The 27,669-nt window shown below is 45.2% G+C and overlaps 1 protein-coding gene across 3 annotated transcripts in view; it reads right to left on the reverse strand.

Moving 5' to 3' along the window:
- Nucleotides 1-27,669, reverse strand: part of DAAM1 (dishevelled associated activator of morphogenesis 1) — a 185,509-nt gene that overhangs the window by 58,325 nt on the left and 99,515 nt on the right. For all 3 annotated transcript variants that reach the window (XM_073349967.2, XM_073349968.2, XM_073349966.2), the window contains exon 4: nucleotides 6,230-6,301. In XM_073349967.2, coding sequence (XP_073206068.2) covers nucleotides 6,230-6,301 — 72 coding nt within the window. The remainder of the gene's footprint in view (nucleotides 1-6,229; nucleotides 6,302-27,669) is intronic.

The following is a 27,669-nucleotide window of genomic DNA, read 5'->3' on the forward strand; positions in this document are numbered from 1 at the left end:
AGACAGGAATGTGGGTGACCACAATACTGCCAAACCCAGCCAAAAATATGATGAGTCAGGCCCCCCAAAATCATGAGGTGGTTGTTTTTTTTAAAACCAAACACTGGATGTCATCCCCCCTCGCGCCCCACAGTCTGGTTTTTCAGCCTGTAGAGTTCCCGTTTTCAAGCTTTTCTCTTCCTTTTTACAATCAGAGCTGAGCTTCTCCCATAAAAGTCACACAAAGTCAGGAGCTGGGCATTAAGACAGACATGAAACATCACAAGACTCACAATAAAAGTCACGAGTGGGTAACATCCGGAAGGAGTACGCAAGTTTGAACATAAAAGAGGCCTGAGCCTGCATTTAAACACACATAAAATGGGTTTTAAACACGTGTGTTAAATTTAGCCGGTCTCTCTCTTGCACATTACTGTTAACAGCGAGTATTATGGATTTATAGATCAGGGATACCCACAAAGGCATCAGCTTGGTCCCGCACATTACTCATTGGCTTTCCCCCTCATTGGACCCCTGGATTTTGTTTCAAAACAGAGGAAAAGGGAGACCCGTGAGACTCCAAGCAAAGGTGAACAAAAAAACCCTGAGGAGGGGGGGGGGGTTGTTTGTTTGTTTAAAATGGTTATTGCTTCCGCTCAAGCTGCCTGCTGGTTGGTGATGCAATTGGACAGCTGTCACCGCCGTGTTACAAGGGAGGAAGCTGCCCTGCAGAAATGTCTGATGGATGATGTCACCGCTCCATGAGAGCAATCCACTGTAAAATTCAACTGAAATCCAGTGGGGTACATTTAATCTCCTCCAGCACAGCTGAAGTGTTTTATATACACTAGGACAATGAATAGTTGAGGCATTTATGATCCCATAACCCAGTGCCCACATCTGAGGAACACCAATATGAGCTTTAGCCACACTAGGCTTACCGAACCATGGGAAAATTGCAAACACACGGGCAAAAGGAATAGAGCGTCTCCGACTGGCAGCAAATAGGCAACTGCCTGTATTTGTTCCTTTCAGCAAAGGGAGAAGGGGCTTTTCATTCAGGGGAGATGGTGGCTTGCAGAATTCTCATTTACACAAGGAAAGGAGGGAAAGGGGTCACATATTGATGAGCAGCCCTGGACTACTTTGAGTAGCTCTGAAACCTCCCACTGGTCAGCCAGGCTGTCACAAAAAAAGGGCTCAAAGATTCCCTCAGACCCAGCAAGAGGGACACCTGAGATACCACCTTAATATAGCTTTCAGGTGATCAAATAAAGAAAGCCCATCCAGAGAGGGGTCTCTCTCTCTCTGATCTAGGTAGGTGTACTCAGCTGTTGCCCTGCTTCCATTCGAATCAATGGGAAAAATCCCATGATTACAACAGAAGCAGAGCTGGACCAACACTGAGCCGTTATGAAGACTTATTTTCCAACATTTCGTAGGATGCTCATGAAGCTGGAAGGGATGAAATGCCGATGCAGCAGGGAGTTTGTGTGTTACATAGTCAGTAGATACTGCTGCAACTCAAGGCCCTGTGTGCTCTGCAGCAAGCTCTAGCCCTGGGAAAGGCTTCCAGTTTTGATGTGATGAGCCAATGCTGAATTCTGCAGCAGGTTCACTTCGGGGGGAAAAAAGCACCAAACTCCAGACTTTTGGGAAGATTAATACAGCCAGTGCATTGTCCCATTTCAGCGTGCCACAGGTGTTTGAACTGACAGTGCATAGCTGTGCTATTGAAGTGCCAAGCAGAAGCCAGAATGTTAGACAACAGGGCAGGGCACAGCTGGAGCTTTAGGGAAGCAGTGGAGACTTTTACCAGTACATAAGGGTTACAGCTTTTTCCCCTCTTCCCCATGTGAGCACATGCATATTTAACTTGACCTCTCACTTCTCCACCGCAGCAAGCCTCGACAGCAGCATCTGCTCCACTGTGTCCAACAGCAATGGACCAACATGTTAGTTGAATGACCAGCAGTGAAGTAGTACATGCCGTCCTCTGGGTTACCATTAGGTTCCAGAGTCAACACACCATAGAGATGAATGGAGCAGTTTGTGCAGCTCAGACCTATTGTTTCAGGCTGCCTATCTGCAAACTCATACAGAGCACCCAGTGCTGATTCACACTTGGAATGCTTGCTCTGCAACTGTCAGGGCTAGATGAAACTAAATGAAAGTTTAGGGTCTAATCAGTAGGTCAGTCCTTGGAGAGACAGGTTTCCAAGAGGCAGAAATAAAAATACAGAACAAAACAATTGCAGTACCTTGTAACATAACACCCCCGAGGATCTCCATTTCCGCAGACAGATTGATATGCACCATGCTGCCTGGGCAGGATTAGGAGTACTGTAATTCTTTAAGCATTTAGGAGAACATTAACCCAGATGCCCAGGGAGCCTGCACAAGAATCACATCAGTCTTCCACTGTCCCTGCACAGAAGGACAGGGGAGCACAAGAGGACGCTGCAGCATGGTGGTTGGTCATTTTAGAGGAGGATTCGCACTCACAATGATCCAGTGGGCTCAGACCCTGTGACTGTGCAGGGACCATGGAGGGGTCACAAGACAGCCCTGAAGGGCTTGTCCCTCCATGGTGGGGATGGGGAGGGTTTTGCTCCCTGCCAAGCCCCACTCCCATCCATTGGGGGGATGGGAAGGGTTGTGCTCCCTGCCGAGCTCCCCACACAAGCCTGATTACCCGGACTGTGGTGGAGATGGGAGCGAGCGTCACCCTTAGTCCATTCTGTAAAAATAGCCAATGGCTAACTGCAGCTGCCTCTACCAGACAGTAACGCCTGCCGGCGTAACTAGGTAAGACGCTGACTGCCCAAAAAGCAGGGTATGTGTAGCTACTGTGTCTCTTCTCTTTGATCAAGGGCCTCCTGTTAGAGCCATTACAGTAACTAGAAACAAACATTCTGTATACACAGCACACACACGTGGCACTGCTCCATTGCAGTTGCTTGGACAGCTGGGGGCATCCGAATGGGCTGTTGCTTCAACAGACACTTCCTCCATTGTAGTCGCGACAGATCCAGCTCTGCCATCCTTCCAGGAGGTAAACATTTCACTCTGAGCTGCCCCTTAGATCAGGGGCGCTACTCACGCGGGGAAGTAGTACTTGAGGTGAGTGTGGGTGGCAGAATTGGGCCCCCACTCATTGTAGCGGTCTCGGACATGCGTCTTTGCCTACGATACCATAGGGTAGCTAGCTGCTCTTCATGAAAGCTGCCTGGGTGGCTTGCCTCATGGCCTGGACAACAGAGTACAGGTGAAGCCAAAGAGGGAAAGACAAGTTCAGAGCTTCAAGATGCCAATAAAAGCAAAAAGCTACGTTCATCCCTTATGCCCCTTTAACGATGTGCCGCACTGCCAGGAGATCAAAGGCACTGCAGAGCTCCCGAAGTGCAGAAAAGCTTTGATCACAAAAACTCAGCTCCTACACATGGCTACTCCCAGCCCAGCCAGCTCTCCCCCTTCTCTGAGCACATGCACAAAGATCTTCCCAAACTACACCCCAAGTTTCTCTTCACCTTCTCCAGCCTACCTGTTTCCCTGCCTCTCCAGCTTCCCCCAATCTGAGCTAGCCTATCTTCCCCCATGCTTCTCCATTTGCCTCTCTACCCAGGATATTGCTAAGGCTCTAATGCTGTGGTACTGAGCGCCTGCCCCATGACTACATAGCAAGCCTGATGATTTTCATTCATTCCAAGTTACTGGAGCCGAGACTGATCTTATCAACACTCCCGTAACTAAAAGGCAACTGACCAGAAGAAAATATATTGCCTCTGAGCTGACACCAAATATGGGGAGTTTCTGCTTAAAAAAAAATAAAAGTTTTTGAGGATGAGAAAACACCAGGATTATAATGGAAGTCTGAATGTAAAGTTAACTAGGGCCCTGTCTACACTAAAGGGAAAAGTAGATCTAAGCTACGCAATTTGAGTTACGTGACTAGTGTAACTCAAATCACTGTAGCTTAGATCGACTTATCGCAGGGTCCTCGCTATGCGACGTTGACGGGAGACGCTCTCCCATCAACTCCCCTTACTCTTCTCGGGAGACGGGAGAGTGATCGGCGGTCGATTTAGCGGGTCTTCACTAGAGCCGCTAAATCGACCACCAATGCATCAATCGCCACAGCATCAATCCTCCGGAAAGTGTAGACAAGCCCTAGAGCGTTCAATGTCATTATGCAGCAAGAGCTGCAACACTGAGACATGTAGGATTTCAAAGGGTGTCAAATCAGGCCCTTGACTACTAATCGTCTTGAACATTTTGAATTCATTAAGATCTTTGCTTCTACCATTCATACTAATCTTCAGGTGAAGTGATTTGCTGAGCTGCGTGCAATTAAGAGTTGCCTCTCAGGATAATCTAACTACATACCCACTTATAGTGGCAATCAGTGCTTGAAGAAAGATTTTGATAGTTGAAGAGGGATGGAAAAAAGGAAAGACTTTAAAATGCCAAGCAACTGTGGTTTGAAAAGCAGCTATTAAAGCAAGTGCACTGCGGTCTCCCAAAGCATTCTTGCTTGATCTGTGTCTTTCAGCTTGCAAGTTCTCATGGCGAGGACCATATCTGTATTTGTGTCTTGCATAAGGCTGGGCAAAGTGACTGTAACAATAATCATTTTGTATCCAGAAACACACTCCTGCCTGCACGCACATCAGAAAGATGCAGTTATGGTGTATGCATAGAATGCTTAGTTGCATCACAATGCAAAGTCCATAGCCCTTGAAAAATGTTTCCATCCATAGTCTCCAAGATTCACATATCAAGAAACCCACAGTGTGACTGTCAGGGCCAACCAACATAGGAGGGGTCAGTAACAAGATTAGTAGGGATCCAGATTTGTTGCAAATAGTAGATACTGAAGAGACACTCGGGCTGGAATTTTCAAAGGAAAATAAAGGAGTCTGGCACCCAGCCCCCACTAGAATTCACTCATGTTCCTTTGAAAAATGCAGCAGAACTGTACAGCAGCCCTGTTCATAGCATCATAGAATATCAGGGTTTGAAGGGACCTCAGGTCGTCATGTAGTCCAACTCCCTGCTCAAAGCAGGGCCAATCCCCAACTAAATCATCCCAGCCAGGGCTTTGTCAAGCCTGACCTTAAAAACCTCAAAGGAAGGAGATTCCACCACCTCCCTAGGTAACACATTCCAGTGCTTCACCACACTCCTAGTGAAAAAGTTTTTCCTAATATCCACCTTCATCTTCAGTCTAGTTATTGTAGCTGACTCACAGCTCGGCCTGACAGGACAGCAATTGCAACAGGGGAACAACTGGCGATGCAGTAGTACTGCTGAAAAGGATCTGAGGGTTGGAGTGGATCACAAACTGAATAGGAGACAACGTGAGGCAGTTGTGAAAAAGGCTAAAATCATTCTGGGGTGAATTAACAGGAGTGTCGTACGTAAGAGAAGGGAGCTAACTGTTCCGCTCTACTTGGCAATTGTGAGGTTTCAGCAGGAGTACTGTGTCCATTTCTGGGTGCTAAATGTTAGGAAAAATGTGGACACACTGGAGAGAGACCAGAGGAGAGCAACAAAAATGACACAAGGTTTAGAAAACCTGATTTATGTCAAAAAGGTTAAAAAAACACAACTGGGCATGTTTAGTTGTGAGAAAAGAAGACTGAGGAGAGACCTGATAAGTCTTCAAATAAGTTAAGGGCTGTTATAAAGAGGTTGGTGATCAATTATTCTCCGTGTCCACTGACCATACAGCAAGTAGTAATGGGCTTAATATGTAGCACAGGAGATTTAGATGAGATCTGAGGAAAATCTAACTATAACGGGTAGCTAAACTCTGGAATAAGCTTCCAAGGGAGGCTGTGGAATTCTCATCGTTGGAGGTTTAGAAGGACAGGTTGGACAAACACCTGTCAGGGATGGTGTAAGTTTACTTGGTCCTGCCTTAGCGCCGGGGGCAGGATCTGACATCTTGGGGTCCCTTCCAGCCTTACATTTCTGACATAAGGGTGAACGCAAGCCAAACTGCATGTTACGCATCCTGCCATGACATTTCAGCTGCTTACCCTGTGTGCGTGCATATGTACACCTTATGTAAAACGCACACTGGGAGACAGTAAGTGTATTGAGAGGGAAAGGAGGCAGAATTTAGCATGGATTTGAGGACAGTAATATTCTGAAGTGTAACAGTTGATTACAGAATAACTACATTGCTAAAGAACACTTTTGTTTATTCTACATATGCCAGAAAAACAGTTGAAAAACTACTTACAGCAGCCATTGAATTTAGCTGATCAATGTAAAACTCAGGCCAGCTAGTGGCTCCTTTATTTTCTTCCTGGTCCTGAAAACAAAAAGAAACTCATCAGGAGAAATAAGGGTTACTTTCCTTTTACATTCTTTTATGAAGACTGAACACAAGGCACACAATAATTCCATTATACCAGTTTAAGTTTGATTTAGAGCAGACTAGATGATTATGATGGTCCTTTCTGGCTTTAAAGTCAATGAGATTTCCTACATTCTGAGTCCACCATCCCAAGCATTCTGATCTAGGTATATTATTTGGTCTTTTTAACCCCAAAGCTCTATGGGACAAGGTCTTTACATGCAATCAGGGTTACAATGTCTGCTTTTAACTAAACGCTTCCCGATTTAACTGTGGCAATCTTCTGGTTCCAAGGTCCTTAGAGAACAACTTAACCCAGATCTCTCAGTACTGGAACTTTAAAATTTCTTCTGTTGAAAGTTTTTGACTGCGTAGCTTTGCTGAATGCAGTGAGGCTGCTTTTGATGTAGTTTGCTACAACTGACCCAGAGTAAATAAACTGGATATAAACCATATTTCACTCTTTTAGGAAGTAGCCATCATTTACCAAAACTCAAAATGGGCCATTAGACGCTTCACTATAGATACAAGACTCTCTACCTGGGGGGTTATGATTTCTCCACAGATGTTAGAGGTAATGACCACTCAAACTACACTCTTTCAAGGGCTTTCGACTTTTTTCTACACCACTGTCCCATACTCCATCAGTTGCCAGTGGTAATCCTCAGAGGTGCTGCAGGCCCCTTAGCCCCCTGGAGTGGAGGATGGTGTATGGGGTACTCCCGGCTTAGCTGGAAGTAATGAGTGTATAGAAAAAGGCTCATAACATTCCTAATTTAAACAACTGCTGACTCCTGCCTTTGGATTCATTCTCGAGGGGCTGAAAACCATTGAGCTATGCTGCATGATTTAGAGTCCAGCTCTCTTGGCTGGAGATTACGACACGCTGCTGGGTGGAATACACCAGATAGCTTTTCAGGCTCTCCTGTGTCCTTGTACATGAGTCACTTGGAAGAGATCAAATTTACACTGGTGACATGGCATAGCAAGGAAGCATACGAGACAGGAAATAAAGCTGTTTACGGGTTCAGGAACATGCTCTCATGCTAAAAGTTTCTCAATGACAGACACTTCCAGATTTGTTTGCTCTTTCGAGACCTGCAAAATGCTCTCCACACATCTGAAAGTTCACTCTTGATTCTCAAAGCAACAATCTGGATGGTCTTTGGTTATAGAAAGTTATACGGCATGAGGAGGCATAGGGCGCACGCACAAGCCGAACAGACACTGCTAACGAAAAATCTCACATCAAGGGCTCGAGAGACATGCTCACCTGAAGTGCAGCCATAGGGACACAGGGACTAGAACAACCATCTAACATCACAATATTTGCAACACACCAGATTCCATGGCACCAGTCCCTTATAGCAACAGGGTTATGCTGACTGACTGACACAAGGCTAGACAGTGCACATATTCCTGTACACTCCTGGGAATAGTTACAGCAATGTTCCGAACACAAAAACCCATGTTTTGCTTGCGTTAGCCTGTGGCTCGGAATTACAAAAGCAATTCAAGCTGTAGCTTTCTAAAGTTTTGTTGACTCATCCTGGTACACCCAGTTACAACAACACACACGGCCAATCCCCAGGTAACGAACCCCGCTTTGGCAGCCGGAAGGGATTTGAACCCAAGACCTCTCACATTCAAAGCACGAGCCTCTAGCACTTGTGCTAAAACACTAGCCCTTGTAGCTGGCAGGTGCAATATATTTGTTATCCTCTTATGTGGGCCTGCCACTAGAGGAGGACAAAGACCCATACTGTCCTACAACAAGACCCTCCCCCAGCCCACACACATCCATCCTTGCAAATACCAGGGTGGTTTGCTCACTGATGTAGGACTGCAATGATAACATTTTAGTTTGGGGCTGGCTTCAGAAACACTTTGTTTCCCCTGCCACAGACAGAACTACTGTTCAATTCTGTAGGCGGTTTCCCACATAGCCAGCCAGATTTAAAGGGACAAAATTACTATTTTTACACTCCAAGGCTTAAATCTGGATGCTACATTAATCCCTCTCCCCCTCGCAATCAAACCTTTTTTCCTAGCTGAGCTATTTAGACCTAAGAAATATAAGGATTTGTAACAGAAATCCTGATTCAGCTTTAATTCTAGCCTTGAGAATTGCACTGATAACAGAAATGCCAGGCAGTCATATTGTCAACATTGTTTGGAGTGAGGTTTTTTGGGGAGGATGGAGGAGTGAAGGCAGGGATGGCACAGAGATTATTTGTCCAAGAGTTAGTGTCTAGGATCACACAGAGACATGAAGAAAAAGTTCTTTCCAGTTCAAGTGACCCTTGACATGAGCAGGTTGATGCAAGCTTTAATTGCAAGTTTCCCTGTAGAAATATCCAGCACACAACGAGTCTGCTGCTGGTGCATCAGAAACACCAGATTACCTTGTAAGAGAGCCAAGTCTGCAAATGAACCTGTTTCCCTCACTTACAAGGTTGGTGAATTCACTGTCAGTTCCCCAGCGCCCCCGTGGAGGGAAGGGAGCACCAGCTGTCTCACACCAGCAGCGTATATTACCAAGTGATACAACAGTAAAATTAGGTCAGTCACAGAGAAAACCGTTAGCTTGCGCTAATGGCTCGCTGCCAAGAATCAGTATTAGAATCCACAGAAAAACAATTACACTGTGTATAACCCCCACCTCCCCTCTCCACAAGGTTACAACTAAATACAAAGACAAAAGTCACATAGTACTTTTTCTTTAAAAAAAAAAAAAGACTTTAGTTTATCTTCTGCTTTGAAAAGTAAGAGAAAACTGAAGTTTGCATTCATAGGTTGATTGAGTTTAAGGCAAGATTGTAATCATCTAGTTGGACCTTCTGTATAATACACAGGCCATATAATTTCACCCAGTTATTCTTGTTTCAAGCCCATAACTTTGTTTGAGCTAGAGCATATATGTTTTAGAACATGAAAAATAAAATTGGCTTCTCTGCTCCATGGACTTTAGCATTTATTAAGAAACTCCCTAACTTTTCCCCAAGTGTTAATAAGTACCATCTGCATCAGATACATTTCGCCATCTTGGTCAACGCCCTGGTTCTGATGGAATTCCCTAATGCCAACAACATAGCATGTCAATAACCAGCACAAACACTCCAGATCTGACCCTACTGGCTTAAAAGCCCCTGAAACTGTTGGGCCTGGCACAGCTAAGGTAGCAGCAGCCTCTTCAGAACAATTGTTGTTCCTATTTTGTTAGTGATAAGTCAGACATACTTGCTATGAAACAATGACCTCATTTTCTCCGAGGTGCTGAGCACCCTCGATTCACACTGAAGTCAAGGGGAGGAGGGAGGTTTCAGCTTCTCAAGAGATCATCCAACAAGTCTTTAAAAGGACTGGCAGCATCAGGATATCTCGGGTTGTTCTCACATAGGAATCTCTTTGCTCCCTCACCGATTTCAGGGTTCTGATTAGAGCTGGTTGGAACATTTCTGCATCCCACCCTCTCCTCTGAAAACTCAAAATTTTTTGGGAGAAGTCAAAAAGCAACACCACAGTCTCAGGTCAGTGAGGGAAGACTGTTCATCATGGGAGATGTAGTCCCACTGGGGATCCCATCCCATTGAAAGAAAGGGAGCACAAAGCATCCAAACTACAAATCCCACAAGGCACATAGCAGCATTTCAGTATTAAAACAAAAATGGTCAGATCCATGAGGAGGGCAAATTCTAAACTCGAGTTCTCCACCAAAAAGGCTTTGCCTCCAGCAGCCAACTTCTCCAGCCCCACCAATGATTACATCCAAGGACCATTAGCATCAGCTCTCCAGCTGATCTCAGTGATGAAAAGACTCAAGACCAACCCATTCCTTGCAATGAGAGAGTCACAGCTGGAAATGGAATGTGGTTTTCAGGCTAGCTCCTCCGGCTACACTTTCCAGAGTCGACACCCAATGAGAAGATGCCCCTAATGACAAGAGTAAATGTGTTGTTCCTCCATTCACGTACACAAAGCAATTTAATAGCAGGTAACAATACACTAGCAAATGCAGTTCTGATCCTTTAAGCAATAGCTTCAGCCTCCAGGCTGAGTGCTTTCAATGAGTTCCAGAACTTGCCCTGGTTTTCTAGTCAATTTAGTTCTCAGCACTTTCAAGGCCATTGACCAGAGATGCTCCCACAATAATAAAAATCACTTCCTGTGCAGAACTGTAGCAGCCCCTTCCTATAAAAGGTGTCCTGGCAAATTTATGCACAGGCCATCAAGTCTTCCCACCCGATCATTAACCCTCAGGCAACTCCCAGTGCCTCAAGCTTCTACAGCTTGCTCACGAAAGCTTATGCTCTAATAAATTGGTTAGTCTCTAAGGTGCCACAAGTACTCTTTTTCTTTTTGCGAATACAGACTAACACGGCTGTTACTCTGAAACCTTAAGTTTACAGACGTTTAACTAGATGGATTTTGAACAAACAGCCCAGACACCCTCATGCCCCCAAGACTGAGGTGCAAACGAAGAGTTCAACCACTTTGACAAATCTGTGCCCCCTTCCGCTCGAGTGTCTTTACTGGGGGAGAGTGGCTGGGCCTGGGGTATATATTGTTCCCCCATGGCTGAATTTCCTTCTCCAGTGACCTAAGGACTGAGGAACAAGCACAGCCAGGGCATGCCGCTGTTGAGTGTGACTCTGAACCTGCTGAAGGGGTGGAAGAAGAGGACACTACTAGAAGCCAGAACTTTGGGATCTGACACCTTTGCAGGCAGGCCCTGTGCCCTTTCCTTTTGGGGTGGGGGAGATAAACCCCAGTCTCCAACTGGACTGTGTAGTGTGTTTGTGAGTGAGTGATCTCCACAGGGACATGCTCACAGAGAGTCTCCCCTCACCACCCCCTCCCATGTGTGCTGATGAGCTGGCTTGGTGGTAACAAGGTCAAGTTGATTTTTCTATTCAGTGGCTGCATTAACTAAATCCCTACCCTAGGGAAATCCTGCCATTGATATAAACCTGTCTGCAAGCCTCAGCTCCTGTAGACATCAGGAAGTTTACGAGAAAGCGCCACCTTTCTGACTGAGAAAACCTTATGTGGACCCTCCATCCTCTGCTTTAGTTAGGTGTTTTCCTACCCCCTCACCCACAAGTACCAGGGGGTTTTATTCAATGTCCGAGTCAACTCCCCCTGACATTTTACACCCATTAGGGAATAAACAGACTGGAGATTTTTTAGTAAGTTAGAACAAAAAAAAAAAAAAAAAAGTGTCATGACAAGAGACCGGTGCAAAATCTAATGAACCTCAAGTAACTTCTGATGTTTTACAGAGCCTGCTTCTGTGTGGATGGCTCTAAAGTCACTGATATTTATGCCAAATGTAGTGGGGCACCTGCCCCACTCCAATAGGCAGGGGAGCAGCCAAGCTAGGCCGATTGGGGAAGCAGCCACAGCTGTGGCCAGCTCACTCAGGGCCCAGCTGGCCCTTATAAGAGGGCTGGAGGCCAGGAGCTGGAGGAGTCTCTCTCTAGCTCTGGAGAGAGAAGGACCTGGCTGCCTGGGAGAGAAGGGTACCTGAGGTAGAGTAGTGCTGGGAAAAGGCAAAAGGAGCTGGGGAGCTCCAGCCTGGTAACTCCCCAGGCTGCAGGCATTGGGCAAGGTCTAAAGAAGGGACTGGGGCTGCAGAGGTGCAGTCCGGGGTTAGGCAGAGGCAGCAGGTCCAAACCCCCTGGCCAGTGACGGGTGGTTTACAGACTGCAGTCTGCCCCAGTGAGCGGGGGCTAGATGATGACTGGCAGTAGTCACTGAGGCAAGGTGGGTTTAGAGGGTTGGGGGGTTCCCCTGGGAGGGGAGACCCAGAGAGAGTGGGGGAACTGCTGGGGCAGAACCCTGAGGTAAAGAGGCACCGGGGTCCAGGAGGGACACGGGGCTACAGCAGGTGAGCCACCAGCCTGCAGAGGGCGCTCTGTGCTGGAATTGAGCTAATTCTCAAGACAACCAGCAGGAGGCACTGCTGTGCCGTTGAGTCCTCGCCTCGCTACACATCTCAATAAGTTTACCTTGGCTGCCAAAGCTCAGAAATGCTAAGTTCCATGTCCCTGCTCCAATCAGGGCCTGCATACTCAATTCCAGGAAGAAAATGCAGGTACATTTTGCTTAGATCAACTTTTTAAAAAATTTCCCAGTAATGTGCAAGAACCTATCAGCCTTCATGCAACACAGGACTGCTTTGGTCTTATCCAATAAGGCTTTAAAAGGAAATGTTAATCTTTTAGCTGTGTTTGCAACAGAATGTAATACAAAAATAAAGACAGGTACACAGAGTACAATCTAACTTTACAAAGCAGCTACAACAGGAAAGCCTGTAAAACAAACTAGTGAAACTGGGGGCATCAATTTTTTGAGGCCCAACCTGAACCCTTTAAAGAAGTCTGATTTTTCAGGAGGTGCTTATCCTTCAGCCTCCAGGAGCCAGACCCTCTGAAGGTGTCACAAGCTGGACACCTAAAAGATCGATGCACTCAAAATCGCTTGTCACTTTGGAAAAATCTTAGCCTGAGTTCATCCCTAGTGATATGACTGGGCTAAAGCAGAAGTGAGAGTTATTCACACACCATGATGGTCGGCTGAGTCACTTTCTTCAAACCAGACACAAGGGGAAGAGAGAAATGGGAAATGAAGCGACAAACAAATGACTCCTTCAGGGCTGGCTGGATTGGCTGTTGTCAGGGGCAACCCAAGGTCCTGTGTGTAGGGCCTGCCCTAGGTGTTTTGCCGCCCCAGGGCGAAAAAATGTTTTTGGTCCCCCCGCCCCCCGGAAGCGGCTGAGCGAAAAGCCAACCCCCTCCAACTTGGCATCCCCTGGATGCTGATTTGGTGCCCTCTGGAAGCTGGCACACTGAACACCTGCCCCTAAGGCTGGCCCTGCCTGTCTGGAATAGGACCCTGGTGAGAATGGGCATGGTTGCTCTTTGGTGTCTCTGTCCTTCTCTTAGAGCAGTGGTTCTTAACCTGGGGTGCGAGATGCCCTTTCTGGGGGTGCGAGACATGCCAGATTTTTTTAGAAGGTAAATCATCAAAAGCACAAATTAAGCTCCTACTACTTTGTTTCATCAAACCTATGTATTTATTAACATTATACATTTTTTAACAATTACTGTAATTTACAAACGACTATATCTAGGTTTAAAGAACTGACCTACTTCAACGATTTTTGATAAGGGGTCCGAGAACATATTTTGAGAACCAAAGGGGCGCAGGCAGGCTGCAGTAAAGGTTAAGAACCACTGTCTTAGAGAGACCTCAATGGAGAGTTGTGGATGTCTGTGCCTCTTCCTGACGAGCTCTCAGGCATGGGGTCCTGCAGGGCACCGTTCTGCCACCCCTCCTGGTTAATGGGTAGGTGAGGGCTCATAAGGAGTCATGGGTTTTCAGCACTCTGATGGCACCCAATCATAGGTCTCTAGCTCATCCAGCTTGGATAAAGCAGTGCAGCACTCAGGCCGCGTCAGGCTGATCGGTCTCATCCATGCCCCCTAGTTATCTGAAACTCAACCCAAATGAGATTGAGGGGATGACGACTGTGCTGGGTGAAGCAACTGGAGGGAAGATCAATCCTTTTGATGGAGGGAGTACATCTGCCAGTTACTAGGCAATGCAACTTCAGGGCCCCCAGCAGCTGTTGGACAATCACATTGACAGCAGCAACACACACAGCAACTTACCATCTGATGCAGCCTTCCCTTCCAGTCTCAGACTGTGCTCCTGTTCTAAATGCCTGTCTTACCTCAAGATTAGACCGCTGCAATGCGCTCCCCAGGGGGCTACACCCTACAACCATTTGGAGACGGCAGCTGTATCAGTCTCTGGGAGCTTGTGACATTGGTGCTCCGGGATCTGCACTGGCTGCCTGTTGCTCTGCAGGTGGAGTTATAGGTTGTAACCAACACCTTAAAAGCCCTAAATGGCCTGGGACTGGCCTACCTGGGGGATGACCTCTCTCCCCTAGCCAAACAGCTGCAGCCTGCTGTGGTGCCCAAAACTGGACCCCTGGCATTGTAAAAGAGCGCGTGGTAGCTGGCAGGGGAATCTTGGTGAGGGTTCTGGAACTGTGGAATTTGCCCACCCCTTCCCCTCCCCATTTAGTCCAAAACCTTCTGAATTTGGTGACTTTCCAGGCATGCTTCGTTACTGCATGATGAACGATGCTCTCCCCTATGCTGGTGTAATTCCAGTGAAGTCAGTAGAGCTGCAACCACTTTTACATCAGTGTCAGGTAAGATCAAAATGAGACCCTGGCTTCACGTTCAAGGTAACGGACTTGAATTCAGAAGATCTGGGTTCTGTTATTTGCTACAGACTTGCTGAGTGACCTTGAGCAAATCACTCAAGCTCTCTGACTCCCTCCGCCTCCATCATCTGTAAAACGGGGTCAGTACTTCCCTAGCTCACAGAGACGCTGTGAGGTTAAATTCATAACTGTTAGTGAGACGCTCAGATAAGACAATGATGAAGGCCACAGAAAAACATCTAAACAAACCCACCCTAAGGTAGAGCACGTGATTACTAGCATGTATTTGCACAGGCCACGTTAGCTGTAGCGTCCTCATTTGGCAGCATACCACAGCACCTTACATTCAGATACACTCAGACCCTGCTTTGCGTGATGGATGGAGGGCTGACAAGTGGACTACCTCCAGAGCCTTCTGCGAGGTGTGGTGGAGCAAGAAGTCCTTCTGCCTTTGTGGGGACTGGGAGCGCCCTCAATGGTTTGTAAGTGGGTGGAGGCCTATGCACAAAGTTCTTCCTCCAGCAACCGTGTGTCTAACAGGTCAGTTGTCAGCAAGTGCCTCTTGCCAAGATACTTTTGAATCTCACAACTAAAGTAAAAAAAACATGGATTTCTTGGAGGTTAAGTTAGAATCTTGTTGCACACTCACTGAGCAATACACTTCAGTGTTCACTTCAGTGACACATCAAGCATAGTGTTCCTATGGGGAGCCTGCAGAATTTGCTTAATATAGAGCAAAAATAAAATGTTTGCTCTAAAAAAAAAAGAGCCGCCTCCTCTTATTTGCACAAGCTAAGTGACATTAGCATTTCAAGGGAGTGCAAAATGTAAGTGAGCTAAACAGGTATGTCCTGTTCATGAGCAAAATCATTGCTTAAATATTAAGGAAAGCACTCCCCATATGCTAAGTGCTTTTGCATCTGGTTGTATGGTCATTCATGCCTTCAGTTTAGAATTTTGCACAGACAACTACTTGCTATGCCAACGATAATCCCTATAATAAGCACATCCATTCTCTCACACAACCTTCGGATGGCAAAGCAGGCTCTTTGCAAAAACGTCGTAACCCTGGCTTGAGCTGTGCAGCTGCTGTGATTCATGGAGAGAATATTTGGGTGCTAATCAGCAAGAACAATCACTTCTCTAAAAAATAAAATAAATAAATAAATCAGGGATAATATATATTTATGAACGTAAGCAAGAAGAACAAAATATATGGTATCTTTTCACAGAGGAGAATGAATGCTCACTCATAAGATTATTAAATCTGATAAGCAAAAAATATTTGTAGGGCTGTCAAACAATTAAAAGAATTGATCACGATCAATCGTGAGATAAAAATATAATGGTGATTAATTGCAGTTTTAATCATACTGTTAAACAAATAGAATACCATTTATTTAAATATTTTTGGACGTTTTCTACATTTTCAAATATATTGATTTCAATTACCACACAGAATACAAGTGTACAGTGCTCACTATTATTTTTTATTGCAAATATTTGCACTGTAAAGAAGATAAAAAAATATTTTTCAATTCACCTCGTACAAGTACTGTAGTGCAGTCTCCTCGTTGTGAAAGCGCACCTTACAAATGTAGAATTTTTTTTTCCTCCATAACCACACTCAAAAACAAAACAATGTAAAACTTTAGAGCCTACAAGTCCACTCAGTCCTACTTCTTGTTCAGGGAAACGCTAAGCCAAACAAGTTTCTTTACATTTATGGGAAATAATGCTGCTGGCTTCTTATTTACAATGTGAGCTGAAAGTGAGACCGGGCATTTGCATGGCACTCTCGTAGCCAGTGTTGCACGGTATTGACATGCGAGATATGCTAAACATTCGTATGCCCCTTCATGCTTCGATCACGATTCCCGGGGGACATGCTTTCCATGCCGACAGGTTCTGCTCGGTAACTATCCAATCCAAAGCAGTGCGGACCAAAGCATGTTCATTTTCATCATTCGAGTCAGATACCTTCAACAGAGGGCTGATCTCCTTTTTTGGTGGTTCGGGTTCTGTAGTTTCCAAATCAGAGAGTGTTGCTCTTTTAAGACTTCTGACAGCATGTTCCACACCTCGTACTTCTCAAATTCTTGATGGCACTTCAGATTCTTAAACCTTCAGTTGAGTGCCGTAGTTATCTTTAGAAATCTTACATTGGTACCTTCTTCGCGTTTTGTCAAATCTGTAGTGAAAGTATTCTCCCATGCATCTGATGAAGTGGGTATTCACCCACAAAAGTTTATGCTCCAATACGTCTGTTAGTCTATAAGGTGCCACAGGACTCTTTGCCGCTTTCACAGATCCAGACAAACACAGCTACCCCTCTGATACTTGTTCTTAAATTGAACAACATACGCTGGTGTCATCATCCAAGACTGCCATAACATGAAATATATGGCAGAATGCAGGTAAAACTATGGAGCAGGAGACATACAATTCTCCCCCAAGGAGTTGAGTCACAAATTTTATTCACACATGTATTAACAAGCATCATCAGCATAGAACCATGTCCTCTGGAATGGTGGCCGAAGCATGAAGGGGGCATGCAAATGTTTAGTGCATCTGGCATGTAAATACCTTGCAACGCCCATGCCTACAACAGCGCCATGTGAACGCCTGTTCTCACTTTCAGTTGACACTGTAAATAGAAGTGGTCAGCATTATCTTCCATAAATGTAAACAAACTTGTTTTTCTTAGTGACTGGCTAAACAAGAAGTAGGACTAAATGGAGTCATAGCCTCTAAAGTTTTAATTGTTTTGGTCTTGAGTGCAGTTATGTAACAAAAAAATCTACATTTGTAAGTTGCACGTTCATGACAAAGATTGCACTACAGTACTGGTAGCTGGTGAACTGAAAAATACTATTTCTTTATCTTCTTTACAGGACAAATATTTGTAATCAAAAATAATAATATAAAGTGAGCACTGTGCACTTTGTATTCTGTGTTGTAATTGAAATAAATATATTTGAAAATGTAGAAAAAAATTCAAACATTTATAATAAATGAAAATGGGTATTATTAACAGTGTGATTAAAACTCCGATTAATCATGATTTTTTTTAATCCAGTTAATTTGTTTTTAACTAATTGCTTGAGTTAACTGTGATTGACAGCCCTAATTATTTGCAAAAAAATATGCTACTCAAGGAAACATGGGCTACTTTTTGCCTCTGCTGTTAGAGTATTCACACTTACCGTAGTTTGGAAGCTGAACTGGGCAGTAGGAGGAATTTAGGAGTAGCATACTAGTAAATTACAAGTGGCTGACAAGAGCCAAGAGGATTCAAGCACTGCCTGATGCCAGGCTACTCAGAGAGACCATCACTTTTACTGGAAGTAAAAGGAGGTTTCTCCATGCCAAGTTGCACTAGGTTTATTCAGGAGTGACTGATATCTCCTGCCTGAAGGACAGTCTATCTCCTACATCCTCACAAGCAAGGGAATCTATAAAACCATGAGGTAGTACACATCAGTGGCACCAGTCACAACTTGGTCCTGCTGATCGGTATATTAACATATTTGGACACACACACAAAGCCAAATCTAAAATATTTCTACTGTTGGATCCTTTTAGCTCAGACCCCACATCTACTAACTGACTGGGTAACTTTTAGGATGATCAAAAGCCATTTTCTAATATGCTTGCACTTGCTCTCAGAAAATCAGCAAAATGCCGTGTCATACATAGTGTGACTTTGCACAGACCACTACAAGAGGGCAAGAATTTGTTAAGAAGGGTAGGGAACCGTAGACCATGGGTTATCAATGTGAGGGTCGTAAACCCATCCCTTTGGGACCCTGAAACTTTCTGTTGCCACACAGAATCATGGTATGGCAAAGGCCGCTAGCCAATGCTTCAGGCTAATCCCAGGAGGCAGTTTCAGTCACATTCCTACAGTCACCAGATACTGACATGGAAATTCGGAGGCTTCGACGGTAATCCCTATTTAGAGAGTGATGTTAGAAGTATCCCATATGATGAACACGCAGGCGTCTAGAGCCACATCATCTTGAGTTCCAGTCACGTAGGACATGACAACCCAAGTAAGGCAGAGGCCTGATCAGTGCTCTTAGAGAGGTCTCCGGGGTGGGGGTGGGGGGGCACTGTAATCTTTGAGACATGATGCCGAAACTCAATACTTGGCATTCTCCTAGTTTAGGACCAAAAATAAATCAATAAATAAAATCAGTGCCCCGCGTGGTGTTGGGGGGCATTTCTACACTACTGGAACCATAGCAGGAACAAAGGTGACCAAGCAGTTAACTGAAGTACAGATCACTTATGGTCATTCAAGATACCATGGCTTCCTCCCTGCACCCCATGAGGGGAGCAGTCCTGGACTCCCGGTCGAATTCCATCCCAACAAGAGTCCGTAACTAAATCCTGCCGACTAAACTCTCTTGGATTCCTTCACTTCCCACCCTACCTGGCCCTGCAGCTAGGCTCCACATTCCAACCCCTTACACGGCTGTATTTCAGGATCACATGAAGCGAGCCCAGCGCAGGCACGTGTATCTGTATTCCCACACACAAACACCAGGGGATCCTCAGGCACTGGGGGTGGGGAATACAGACCTCAGATATTATCACAGTCCCCATTGTGCTTGCCTCATTTCACTTTCTATCTGGAGTCATTTGATTTTAATGGGGCTCCTCCCCTGCTGAATGGCAATGAGCAATTACCCTTCACTTGACCCCATTCCCCATCTGGCATTTTAGGCCTGGAGGGAAAACAGGCAGAGGTTAAATGAGATGGTTTCCTGGGAGGCTCAGAGGATCCAGAATCTGAAGCACGGCAAGAGGATTTCTCCTATAGCGTAGCAAAGCAATGACATCTAGAGAGACACAGCATAAGCTGTCTTAGTTGGCCCTGAGGAAGTACAGCATGGAAATATTGCACAGCCCCATAGGGATACCTGGCCTGTCACCCGCATGATCATTGCCCCTTGCAACAAGCACTTAAAATTCCTTTACAGATACATCATTTGGTTCCTACCACTAATTCAACACTCCAGAGAGGAGGGCCACAGGAAAGATGCCAGAACTGCTTAGCCTCACAAGCCTAGGCGTTGATGGGCTAGGCTAACGTAACCACTAGATTCCTCCCTCTCTACTACATCCTGGGCTTCCTCCCAGGAGGGACGGGGAATCAGATACAGAGCAACAGCAGCAAGCTGGAGATAAAGGAGAAATAAAAAGGGGAGGGTGCAGGTGATCCTCACAGCAGCCCCTCTTCCAATGGCCACCCACTGTTTGGACAGATGTTACAACTTCCCTTTCGCACCTGTGGCTCCATCACAGCTGTGGGAAGTGTTGGAAGGGCTCAGCACAGCTTCCTGCCTTCTGCCGATGGGCATGCAAGACAGGACACATGCCTGCATCCCAGGCTGAAAGGGAGAGGGAAGCGCTGTTTGTGTCAGAGTGAAAGGAAGTGGTGGAGCAAAAAGGTCTCTAAAGAGGAAAGCTGAACACCACAACAGACAACTTTTCCCTTAGAATTAACTTGCCGAATTACAAATATTTCCCTTTTCTCAGCTTCCCCCTTGCGTTCTCTTATCGCTGCCTCCTTGTTTAAAGACCTCTCTCAATTAAGTGCAGCAGAACCTCATTAATTCATGCTAACAACCGGGCAAACTCAGCGTAGATCACTTAATACTGCCACTTGGTGAGCAAAGGAGCAAAGTACAGTGGAAGAACAAGGACAATGCAGCACAATATGGACTTCCTTCAGATGTTTGCAGAGGGTCGCTGAGCTGTAATTATTCAGGTCAAAAGCCTGCAGTGCTCCAGTGACTGATGAAGCCCCACCGTAAACAGCAGAACCAGCTCATAAGTCTTCACTGAGCAGAGACCTCACTGCGTGTGAATTTTTGGGTGTGAAAATGAGCAGAGTGCATATGAGTGAGATCTTACTGTGGAGCACAGTTTGGTTTCCATGCAATACATTTCACGTAATGCTTCTCAAGAGTAACGGGATTGATTAATGGCAATGCCGTGACTCAGACGAATGCAGAACATGTGCTCAGCGACTGCTCACAAAAGGCTTTGACCTCAGGGCTTTGCAGAGCCCCCAGATTCCCACCCCCAGACTGGGAGAAACTGGACATGTGAAGTTGCATTTCAGCTTTCATTAAGTAGTAGTAGTAGTAAGTTCCTAGCCCTTTTCTCGGGGAAGGTCACCTTGGAAATGGAAAGGGATATGAACACTGGCAAGCCAGTGGCTGAAAATAACCAGCAGCTGGGCTCCACACCTGCAAGAGGTGGCTGGGGGGCCACCTATATATCCTCCCATCACATACCCCTATAGACAAATGAGACCGTGGCATCTGGATGTACCCTACAAATTAACCTCCTTAAAAGTCTTCAGGCCTCACTTGTACAATGCAGGGTAGAAACAGCAGAGAGGAATCAATGATGTGGGGGGATGGAAACAAGGCAAAAAGGGGTTTTGAAAGCCTGCCTAAAAAGGCTGTGGTTGGTTCAGCTTTCCACCCATCAGTACCATCTTACTAAGAAGGGAAATGCTGGGCAGGACACAGGGGCCATGGGATCTTTGGTTTAGATACACGTGGCACCTTCTCACTGTACAGCACCTCTAAGTCCTGCATCAGCAGGACGTGAGCTCTAGCTGTAGAACTGGAATCCATGATCTCTTGTCCGACAGAAGTAGCAACAGCTGATGGAGGCGTTGCCTCATCTTTCCCCCAGGCTGCAATAGCAACCTGTCTGTCGCTGCTGATTAATGTAAGGAAAGAATTGCAGACATGAATCACACTGGTGCTAATTGTCCGTATAATTATGAAGAACAGATGGAGGAACAGAAGAAATTCAGGGTATAGAAAGCCACTCTGCCAGTGATTCTATGCACTGTGTGATCTCAATAGGTAGGTTGTACATATGCTTTTGTGAATGCAGAGGATATACAAGGAGACTGCTGTCTAAACGTGTCCGGTTGGCCAGCTCCTGAATTCCTTCAGGTTCTCACAACTTGTTCATTTTCTTTAATAACCTCTTCGGATAATGCCTTTGCTCTCCCTTGCTTAGATGGAGGGAGCGAGGATATTTGCAGGTGTCCCTTTAAATTCACTAGGTGAGTGTACAGTGGTTGTACAGGTCGCTCCTCCTTGAGGGAAAGCTTCCTTCACTTGTGCTTTTTAAAAGCTAGGCCAGATCCCAATCTAACGCTCAGAATCCAGTGTCATTTTGTTGCTTACTAGGAACTGCTATTTTAAGACAAACAATAGGTGAATTACGGTATATTAAACACTATGTAGCATAATCAGTTGTTTGTTTCAATATGTAATATTTATTGTAAAGCATTTCAGGCAACTGATCGGCCTGTCACATACATGGTGTTTTCTGCAAAAATTATAGGACATCAAACTACCAAAACTATCTGGTCAACATGCTTGTTGCTCTCTGTCTCCTCTATCCCTTTAAATGTCTTTCCATTCCAGCTTCCAGCAACCTGGCAAATGAAGATGAAATGGACTCTGATCCAAATGAGCTCTTGCACAGTACTGTCGCTTCTCTTGGCTGTGTGAAATTGACAGATACTGTGAGCACTCTGTTTCACACCATCCGTAAAGTCATTGGTAACTGCTACTGTACAAGCCTAATTAACAAACCTAGTCAATCTCGTCCCCTTAGGGGAAGTAGCAATGAGACAAGGTGCTTCATTAGCACTTTCAGGGGAAGGTCAGTAGTCTGTATGCCCTGGTGGATGTGCACTGGCAGGGCAGTGGGTGACAGTTTTGTTTTCATCATATGGCACATCTTATAAACGAGGTGCTGCTTTGCTACAAATGTGATTTGAATTTTAATCTACTCTCTACACCCCATTCACCATCTCCCACCTCCTGGGGCATTTTGTATCCTTTTTGCGCATTCTGCTGCAGGAGACAAGAATGCTCTCCCAGCAAGTCTCCGCCACTCACTTTCTCACCACTCTGCATCAACGGCTCACTGACTGCTTGTTCTCTAGGCAGTCCTAAAGCACCCAATGCCCACAGCAGCTTAGTGAGAAGCACAAAAGAGTTTGTTCAACCGCCCTGTTCAGAACTTGTAGAGTCTCGTTTGCTGTGACACGTGCACATGCAAAATTTGGGCCATCATCCAGGCCCTTCCTAAAGCGGTTTTTCATTCGGACATTCGCAGCAGCTCTAAGACAAACAGCTCACCCCAACCTGCAAAGAATTTAGAAAACAGCCCCAGAAGCAACATCACAAGAATAAAGACTACCCTGAAGTTCCCTTCCGTATTGTAACTACCACCCTAGTCCTCAGTTCAAAGCTTCAGACACTCAGATCACAACACGACAGAACAGCATTTTGTTGCCCTTTGGCCACAGCACTTCCATCTAGCAGTGAATCCAAGACTCTTAGTTTCTGGCAAGTGCTAAATTAGCATCTCCACAATGAACAAAAGCCAGGCCTGGAGAAGGGAGGAGAAACAGCAGTGCTACTATGAATGAGCTGCCGTGACTGCCCGTAATGCCCTTTGCCTGACAATTGCAGCGCAGACAGCCTGCGGGGCGGTCAGGGTGGGTTTGGAGCTGCGCTGTAATAATTTATTAACACCGTATACTGCCCTGTTTATTGGGATATTTACTGTATGAATTCACTGGGCTAACTCAATAGACAGCTGTCTGCAGAAACAGGCAGGAAGGAAGACAGGCTCAGGATAGCCACCTCTGAGCAAATACTTGAGAGATGCTACAGGACAATGCCAGAATTACTAACTTTGGTGATTTCACCTCCCTTTCCAGCCAACCTGCCGAACTGGTTTAGATCAGGAAGGGTTCAAAGCCCAGGAACAAGAAGAACAACGAACTATAGCAGGGTTTTAAAAAGGGCCTCTCCAGAGAAAGGGGGAACCAGACTGAGACGCAGGCACCTGCTGGGGTGTCTGGGGCACTCAGGCCTGCGCACGTTGCCATCAGGGCACGGTAAAGCCTTTAGATAAGACAGGCATTTATGCAGACCTTGTTATTTAAAAAAAACAAAAACAGGCGCCATTTTTCTCTAAGTGATTTGTTCCTACTTCTAAAACAAACAATGCTTTGTTTTAAGGCGGCTGGCTGGCCAGTATACGCCACTGGCCACTAATTCCCAAAGGAAAGAACTGCGCATGCATGAACTTGGTCAGACTTGCAGGATAAGAACGGCTGGCACAGCAAACCCGGGCCTGATCTAGGAGCGGGGGAATTACAAAATTCCACCGCAGAGGAGGTAAAGGCCTGAGGGGACGCACAGGGAGAGACCAGAACAGGAAAAGGTCTACATATCCGAGACACTGGGTCTCTGCTCAGAAAGGGGACAGAGATGCAGCTAGCCCTGCAATTGTGACAGTGGCATCCCTCAACATACCGTCAAATTTTATCTATGTACTTATATGGATCCCTTCATGATGCTATGAGAGCACTATGTAGCAATTCAGCCACAGAATTCTTGAAAGATCTTCTTGAAGTTTAAGAAAAACAGCCAATATCTTAGAAAATGAATTAAAAGTAGCTTCAGGTACATCCCCTGCCTCTGAATTTCTCTGCAAACAGCTAATGGCTTTGCAATCACATTCTTTTTTTGCCAAATAATTTCTCTCTCCCTTGTTCCTCTTGAAAGACCCAAACAAAACAAGCGAGCAAAGAGCAAAACTGACTAACAGAACGCCACTAGCCATCACCTTCAGCCCCCAACTAAAACCTCTCCAGTGCATCATCAAGGATCTACAACCTATCCTGAAGGACGACTTATCACTCTCACAGATCTTGGGAGACAGGCCAGTCCTGGCTTACAGACAGCCCCCCAACCTGAAGCAAATACTCATCAGCAACCACACACCACACAACAGAACCACTAACCCAGGAACCTATCCTTGCAACAAAGCCCGTTGCCAACTGGGTCCACATATCTATTCAGGGGACACCATCATAGGGCCTAATCACATCAGCCACACTATCAGAGGCTCGTTCACCTGCACATCTACCAAAGTGATACATGCCATCATGTGCCAGCAATGCCCCTCTGCCATGTACATTGGTCAAACTGGACAGTCTCTACGTAAAAGAATAAATGGACACAAATCAGATGTCAAGAATTATAACATTCAAAAACCAGTTGGAGAACACTTCAATCTCTCTGGTCACTCGATTACAGACCTTAAAGTGGCAATTCTTCAACAAAAAAACTTCAAAAACAGACTCCAAGGAGAGACTGCTGAATTGGAATTAATTTGCAAACTGGATACACTTAATTTAGGCTTGAATAGAGACTAGGAGTGGATGAGTCATTACACAAAGTAAAACTATTTCCCCATGTTTATTCCCCCCCACCACCATTCCTCAGACGTTCTTGTCAACTGCTGGAAATGGCCCACCTTGATTATCACTACAAAAGGTTTTCTCCCCCTCCCGCCCCCCCTGCTCTCCTGCTGGTAATACTTTACCTTAGGTGATCACTCTCGTTACAGTGTGTTAGTCTCTAAGGTGCCACAAGTACTCCTTTTCTTTTTGCGAATACAGACTAACACGGCTGCTACTCTGAAACCATACATACCCAGTGCTGACAAATTCACAAAGCAAACTAAAATTGAGATACATTCCCCCCTTTCCTCCATCATCTTTCAGTGTAGCCAACTCAGATTGAAGTTAGTGGAACAGAGAATTTTGCTCACATTGGCCCTCTAAATATTTAGCTTCACCCCAGCCACTTAGTTTCAGAAGGTGTCCATTTAATCAACACGCAACTAATAATGTTCTCCACTACAATGCCAAATGCTTTTGAAATGGTACTGCTAGAACAAGTGTTGCCGAGAAGTGCTGAAATTTAATAGGATTGCTCCTTGATCCGATAACCTCAGCATCCTGATAAGCACATTGCATTATACACCAGTCTATTTTCTCTAATGCTAACACCCCGCTACACACACTCCTTGCTTTTCCCAAGGTTTAAAAATTATTCTAACAATAAGCAAATACAGCATGACCAGATGCCTTCATGGTCAGATGGTTCATTGTTTAAAAAGCTTCAGTTTAAAATCCAAAAGATTGCTAACAGATGCAGTTTTTGGCCGGAGACTGGGAAAAACCTCTCTTAAACAAAAGAGTGTGTTGTGATTGGAACTAAAAAGGGAATTACCTTTAAAGATAAGAACTACAAACATTTCCTATTGAAAAACACCCCCAGCCATGTAAACAGCCATTTTCTGTACCTTGCAGTGAGAAAAGTTAAAAATATCATCTGCAGAATGCTGCATCTGGCATAATATTTCAACCTGTTGTAGCAACAACAATTGTAGGCATATTCAGGATGCAAACAGGCCGTGAAATGTTTTTCATTCAACCCAGATGACCAAACAGGGCAAAATTCCAAGTGATTTTTTTTTTTTTTTAAATATCTTTGTCAGTCTCCAGTACCACAGTGAAAATGGTTTTCAAGTGAAGGAGATACAGATATCTCGCCAAACTACTAAATAAGCCACCGGACAAAGATATGAACACAATTGTTAACCGGAATATGAAGATCCCCAGAGATACAGGTGAAAGGCACTGACACAGGAAAAAAGGTCTTTTGGCTGGGGGGTGGGGGGAGATCATTTAACAATCACTTTTCTATTTACCCCATTCTTCTTCAAAATCCACTCTGCACTTAGTTGTTTCCAGTTTATACTACAGTAGAATCCTGACTTGAGAGTTTAGATTTCAAATGTAGACTTTAACTGCACACTGTTCAATATTTCACTTATTTGCACCTGATATTAATTGCACTAAGATGTCTTTGCACTTTCAAAAATCACATTACTCATACTGCTCTGAGTTGTACCATCTCTTCAGCTAATGTTTCATTCCTTCCCAACCCGCACTTTGCTTTTACAAATGTAGTATGCGACCAGAGAGTTAGTTTTTAAAAAGTCATAGCCCTACTGTATTTGTTACAGCAGATTCTAGCTAGCAGCCCATTCCACATGGTTATGTGTGATCAGGTTCTGCATGAACCCTGCATTTCCCCATCTGACTTGGGAGCTTCTTCAACAGACTGAAGTTTGTACTTCAGCTGAAATGGGCCATGACGTTTTGCAATTAAGAGGTGCTACGGAATAAGTGTTATTTATTTACTCACTTTGTAACTGGGACTTCTCTGCCGTAGGGTCATCTTGAAGCACTCTCTATCCTGACCTCAAAGCCAAAAAACTTAAAAGCTAGAATCACTCCCTTTCCTCCCCACACTTTCTAACAATGTCCTTTCTAGGAGAAAGGGAACAGCAGAGAAGAAAGTGGTTTAGATTAGTTATAAAACAAGTCTTTGTCTGATATTACTTTTAAATTTGTATTTTATCCTTCTGTTGATGCATATCCGTATCCTCTTTACCCTTCTTTATTATAGCCATACACTGGACTGACAACTTCAAAGGATCTTTCTACAATAATCCTTAAATCCCTTTCCTGATCTGAGTGCTGCATGACTGTTCTGTTTAATGCTTGCTCCACTCCCTGTTTGGGTCACTGCCCACAGACTTGCTATTGTACATAACATGGCTTTTTCTCCCCCCAACATGGCTCCCACTAAATAATCAATTCAAATCCCTCTAAGTAGGGTTGTTTTGTTTCTCATCAGCTGCCATCTTGTAATACTTCCAGCACCATCAGTTTAAGAATCAAAGCAGCCAGTTGTGAGAGAGCCAGAAAACCCTGTGAATCCAAGATGGTGGCTACAGCTGCTGCAAGTCAGGAGGAGCAGCTGCCGCGCTGGGACTGTCATGCGGCAAGGTTGTGTGGGTACCGATAGGATCGTGCAAAGCCTTGCTCCCACCCCAAGGGTTACACCTCAGCTTTCCAGTGAGGGCACGGTGCAGTCTCACATGATGTCATTTGGATGAGCCAGTCATGTACATGCTACAAAGTGACTGACCCGAAGGCCGAAGTCAATAGGTTGAAAGACAACCCCTCGCAAAATTTGGCCATGAATGCCACTCTCCCCTCCCCACCCTTCAAATATAAAAGTTAAGGGTCTCATGAGTGTCTGAGCGTCCCAAGCCTCTGTTTGCCAGAAGCTGGGAACAGATGTCACATTCC

The sequence above is a fragment of the Lepidochelys kempii genome, chromosome 6 (genome assembly GCF_965140285.1).
Source record: "Lepidochelys kempii isolate rLepKem1 chromosome 6, rLepKem1.hap1, whole genome shotgun sequence".
Classification (NCBI taxonomy): domain Eukaryota; kingdom Metazoa; phylum Chordata; order Testudines; family Cheloniidae; genus Lepidochelys; species Lepidochelys kempii.